Below are 6,145 nucleotides of genomic sequence, written 5' to 3'. Positions count from 1 at the left end.
CCCCCAACAGGGTTCTGTTGTACCTGACGCTAAAGACTCATCAAAAACATGGGACAGGAGGCAAAAAGGATAAAGGGGAAAGAAAATCCTTACAATGGAATAAACTCTTCATAGCATCTGCTGCAATTTGAATAGTATCATTTGCCACAATATTAACAAAAGTAAATTATCCTGTTACATTTCTGTATTCTTAAATGGTATCATAGGGTAACAAGAATATTTAAGTCTTCTACAGTGTCTGCAGGATGCTGCTCTTAGTCATTCATGGTTTTTAGAAAGGATGTACTTCACAAAGTCAGATACTCTGTAGAGAATCACCGACTTGTTCATAAGATTTGCCATCGTATGATTAAACATTCATAACACTTTCTATTGCATCTCATTAGAGATATCACTCACCCCCACCTTAATGAAATTACTGAGGAAGTATTTGGCAAGATTACTTCTTCCTATCTGAGGGCACATGGAAGCCTTACCTACAGTTTGTTGTACACCGTTTATATCTCGCTTCAATACTGCATGATATCTCATAACTTAAACGATGAAAACTTTCCAATATTGGAACCACCAAAGTGTTTCTAAGGTTCAGTCTGCATGTTATTTTTCCAGTGTTGATTACATCTTACAATATCTTAAATTTCTATCATCAATACTGAGATCAGGTATTTTAGCTTAATAATTCCCTCCCTCCCAAGAAAGATTCTTTTCTATACATCATCTACTCATTAACATGCAAGAAAGTCTAGTTTAAAGGGAATGTTCTCTTTACAAATAATTTAAATTAAATTTTAATAAAGGGGGCTTATAAAAAAGATGGCGGCAAACTTTTTAGCAGGGCCTGTTGCGACAGGACAAGGGGGAATGGCTTTAAACTAAAGGGGGGTAGATTTAGACTAGATATAAGGAAGACATTTTTGACGCTGAGGGTGGTGAAACACTGGCACAGGTTGCCCAGAGAGGTGGTGGATGCCCCATGCCTGGAAACATTCCAGGTCAGGTTGGACGGGGCTCTGAGCAACCTGATCTAGTTGAAGATGTCCCTGCCCACGGCAGGGGGGTTGGACTAGATGACCTTTAGAGGTCCCTTCCAACCCAAACTATTCTATGATTCTACAATTTACATACATCTTTCCTCAAAAGAGGAGAATATATTCACTTCCTTATAATGTACTCTTATCTTGAGTAAAACACTTGAGAAAGAGTAGGGTCTCAACAGTTGGTTTGATTGAACACCACTGGTCAGATACCTAGAAATAATAATAAATTAACATACCTACTTTGTGAGTCAATTAAGACAGACACGCCTTGAAACATTAAGAGGCCTAATTAGTTGTGCAACAGCACTGTGTGCAAGGGAACCACCCCACCCCCACCAAGAACATTTGGAGAAGTGACTTTTCAATCTTTACTATTTTATTCAGCAACTGCAAACCACCGAGAAGCAGCAACAAAGAAGCTACCTGCTTGCCTTAAAAAAATAAAAGAATTTTAAAAAGCAGGTCAACAAAGCTCAGGAAAGAGATTCATTTAGAAAATTTATTCTGAAAAAAATTTATTTAAAAATAATTGAAAACTCAGGTTATCAAGATTAAAATCAAGGCATTTGTACTAGTACCCTGCAGATCATGTCATATATGTAACATGGCCATAAGACACCTATTTTCAGTGCAGTTGAGAATCCCTATCTTTCTCCAGCAATGATTCACTGGGCAGGAAAACTCTGATCTAACTCTGGACAAGCTCGCTGCACAGCACAGTGTTTCAGAAATCAAATCACAGAACTATAGTAACGGATGTTAACAACTCAGACAGAAGAAGAACTAATGAACTGGCAGTTTGTTAAAATAGTTATTTTAATATTCCTGAAGGACAAATGACATCATGACAGATTATTTCCTCTACTCTCCTTTTGAAGGCCAACAGTGTACAAGTTAGTTTTGTTGTTGTTTTTTTTTAAGTAACTAAACACTTTTAATAAAGAAGTCAAAATTATTTGGGCAATAGTATAAGCCAGCCACTGTCAATTGTCAGCATTTGATCTAAGAAACAGTATTGTCAAATTGAAAATTCAGTCGGAAACTAGAGGGGTACTTAAGACACAAAGTAATAGGTGTCTAACTGGCCTTAGAAACTTGAAGAGCAGCAAATAAACATCTTTGCTCACATTAATACTCTGAGGTTAATATAAATTAGCCTAAAATCTGTTCTTCATCCACACTAATTCCAAAACTTGGCAGAAAAGTAACTTTCAATCACCAAGTTATGATGTATCAATATGCTACAATATTTGTGACTGCAGATACTTCAAAGGAGTGCTCACATCAGAAACATTTGAAAAATATTTCATACTAGCAGTAAAGTAACTTCCTCTAGATACCAGAATAAGCAGCAGAATGTTCAGGCTTGAAAAGAAAAGCTTTTTCCAAAAACTGTCATCTTTTTTACAAAAAGAGAAATTTGTCCATAGCTACTGAATTCCCAGATGGAGCGGCACAGCTGAGGCAATTAAAGATGGAGCACTTGGTAACTGTTCCATCTTTAAGCTTTCAAACGTTAATTGGCAAAACCAGCTAACCTCACCTGTAGAGCTCTTCTTTACCCCAAATATTTAATTAAATTAGCTTCTGGAAAAAGTGTTAGATTTTGACTAACTTTGCATACAGGATTGATCAAGGATTCTTGTTGGATTACAGAATCCTTCTGCAAGCATTCTTTAAGTTGCGATGCAAAATCCTCCAATTATACGCTTTCCCGATGAAGATCCACATGGCTCCCTCTATGTTAGCTCAACTTTGGGCAAGTCAGTAAATGCCCTATTTTAAATATGACTCCTTTTTCATACAATATCTTATGCTGCAGAACTCGGTATGGGACACTGGCGAGCTGCTGTTTGTTTTAAGAGAGAAAGAAGGTCTAGATTCAAACCAGTTTAGTCAAGGCCTTATTCTTCTACTCAGTGTTTTACAGATGTTTCTTTCCTATCTCATAGCAAGTTGGCTTTGTATCATCATTGTCAAAAGCTTGTCACAGTCCAGTAAAAAACTGCAGTATATACTCAGTTGATAAATCAATTTATCAGGCCATTACAAAATCCTGTTCTATGAAAGTAAGTCCCACTCTTAGCCTCATTCCTATTCTTCTCCATTTTTGTAAACATACACACAAAAAAAGCAATGAGAGGGAAAACAAATATATCACTCCCCCCCCCACACTATTCCCCCTCTAATTCAGCCTGCATCAATATTCCAGATCAAGTTTTTCTAATAGACAGTGCTAAGGAATTAGACATCTCACTTCTTCCACAGACCTTAAGAGCTGCAGTAGAACTGGCTACAAAAGACATTCAGATCTAAAACCGATAGCCATCTGACATAGTTTGTGATTTTTTGGAAGAGAAACCTCCTTCCTCCCTCCCATTCATCTCTCTCCGGCTGCTGTGAGGAGGTTTATCTGTTACTCCAACTCCCTGGCCTTTTCTGAGGCTGTATTTTCTTTGTAAACAAATATCTAATATTCCTACCCTCCTTTGCACAGCAATAACAGCATGGGGAAAAAAATACTATAGGACTAGTAGTGCTGTTAATTTTACCGCTGGACAGCAGTAAAATAATTAAAGACCCATTAGTATTAGTCTGAAGCTGTGGGGCGGAAGGGAAGCAAGCATTAGCAAAAGGCCTAGAGCGATCTGTCTGCAAAATCAGTAAAGGAGGCAACACTACTCATAGTGTACAAGCACAAGGAGGATCAAGATAGTTAATTTTAAATGAAAATTCAGTCCTACTGAATTCAGTTGATGGGCGTGCATTTCCCACGTGCCGTTTAAAGTTTCCTAGTGACACATTAGGGAATGGATTCTTGAAGTGTTAGATTTCCAAGTTTTGAGGGATACTTTCTGGTTACTGGTAACATACTTCAGCAGAAAGCACCAGAGAGGGAGATAACATCAGAATCAGCAGTTATCACATACAAGGAATAGTTAAAAAGAAAGAATATACTCTTTCTCACAGTTAGAAGTAAGCCAATAAGATCAAAAAAGATTTTCCCCAGATGAATTAGTGAGTTTTTCTTGTTCCACACTTGAAGATTAATACAGCATGAACCTCTCGTACTTTTGGTACAAAATTTGCTCATAAGACTTTTGTAATCCAAAAAGTAATGAGGAAAAACTCTTGAGCTTGCAAAGTGAGCAGATGAGAACTTCATGAAGGTCGTATTTTACTTTGAGATCTACCAAGAACATACATGTCATACGTATGCCTTATGATTCAATTCCACAGCAGAGGTGGCAGGGAACAGCTACTGAAGCCCTGCTTCAGGCAGCAGCATCACTAGCAGGCAAACTACCTTTGCAGAAGCAAAACAGTATAACTAAACAAGAAGCTGGTTCAAAAACATTATGCACATCATGATATTAGTTTGGAGAATAGGAGGATGAAAAGCAGCAGATAAGAGAAGCGTTCACCACAGCAGAACAATTACATGAAAAATTGTGGAAGCATTTCCTTATTTAGTTTCCATGTAGTTTTCTTAAGCAGCAGTTACCTTTCCAGAGTAGGGATTAAAGTAATGTCATAGAAGAAAATGAAACCACGTTGTGAAACAGTTTATTTCCTTTCACTTTTCTAGTGTGTCAAAAGTACAGATAAGTTATTCAAACTTTCTAAGCAGACAGATTTTAAATTCCCCATTCACAGCACCATACAAAAGCATGAATAATCACTTCCACCACAAAACTCAGCCTAAGACAAGTAACTGGTATAAGATTGATCATTTCCAAAACAGGTATCTATAGCACATGTATGAATGTTCTTAGCATGTATGTTCAATGAAGAATGCTATGCATAAAACAGACATTTCCTTTCCCAGTATTTCTTGATTATGGATGGTCCCAGAACAGAAAACAGAAACCCAAACAAAAATCCCCCAGAACCCAAACTCACAAAACAGTATTTAAATACTTATGCAAAAGAAAACAGAACCGACACAATCACTGCCAAACAGATCAGTATAGAATCTAAGTAATTATTTTTCACAACAGAAAAAATAAAATCTCTTAATTAGACATTTCACAGTAAGCCTTCAGAGCCCACTCAGGAAATTTGTATTTATAAATCCTGTCTTCAGCAAAAAGTACACTGAACCCACACAACACAGTCCTCTGCAGGCAGTGACCCCCTACCACATATCACTAGCCTAGGTCCAGCACCTTCTCATGGCTAAATAACCTCCTAGTTCTCCCTCTGCTGTTGCATGCATACTCTCAGACACTACAGTGTCCCCAGCACCAGAGCTGCACAGCAGCTCCTATACCCGCTTTGCACCTGTAACACTCCATGTTCAGGATCTCTGTTAACACAGCATGTTCCAAAAAACTCACAGATCATCTACACTGCCTCAGCACACGCAGAACAAGTCTCCAGGATCTGCGGGCAGTACAGCCACTACCTCGTAACACATCTCTTAACCCACTCATTTTCCATATATATCCAGCATCCCTAGACATTGCCTATATACAGTGACTGAAAACAGATGAGTAAGCCAAAAGATGTCTTACATGACATAAGTCATAAGCAGTAAAGTCACAACTGTATCCAAACTACAGGCCACAGTTCCACGCACCTTCTTTAAGGTGATATATGCAACAAAAACTGCTTAAGAATGTAATGTATATCAACAGATCTTAACCTTTGCCTTTAGTTGGTTTCTTGGTGGGCGTGTCAGCCGAGACAGTTATTTCAATATTATCTGGATCCCCTCCTTCCTCTTCAATAGCCTAAATGAGACAAAAAATACAATTTTTAACGGATTTCAGTGGGAAGCTAGATGACTTGACTTCAGCAGAAGTCAGTGAGCCAAACAATTTTTTTTTCCCCCATATCAAAAATATTTTATAAAATACTTTGGGTTAAACCTTTCACTTGAAGCTGGAGGAGAGGGAGGGAACGCTAACGATAACAACAAGAGTTTAAGCTGTTAAAATTACATTTTCAAAGCACAGCTTATCAAGGGTCAGCACATTTCTCTTTGGAAACATAACACTAGAAGGCCACTACGACACCCACGATGACATTAAGGGCAGCACAAAAACAGGAGGGAGGGAAGCACAGAAACCCTACAGCAACAGCCAGCCCCGGGGCTCGCCCCG

General features: G+C 38.2%; 1 protein-coding gene across 1 annotated transcript in view; it reads right to left on the bottom strand.

Annotated features, from left to right (window-relative positions):
• The window catches only part of SLTM (SAFB-like, transcription modulator), a 26,072-nt gene extending 20,002 nt beyond the window's left edge, over positions 1-6,070 (bottom strand). The window contains 2 exon segments of the mRNA XM_009321577.1: positions 5,686-5,773; positions 5,984-6,070. Of these exon segments, the coding sequence (XP_009319852.1) occupies positions 5,686-5,773; positions 5,984-6,034 (139 nt within the window). The 5' untranslated portion in view covers positions 6,035-6,070.
• Positions 6,071-6,145: the final 75 nt, after the last annotated feature.

Source organism: Pygoscelis adeliae, unplaced genomic scaffold (assembly GCF_000699105.1).
Source record: "Pygoscelis adeliae isolate BGI_AS28 unplaced genomic scaffold, ASM69910v1 Scaffold183, whole genome shotgun sequence".
Taxonomy (NCBI): domain Eukaryota; kingdom Metazoa; phylum Chordata; class Aves; order Sphenisciformes; family Spheniscidae; genus Pygoscelis; species Pygoscelis adeliae.
This window is presented reverse-complemented; position numbering and strand designations above follow the sequence as displayed.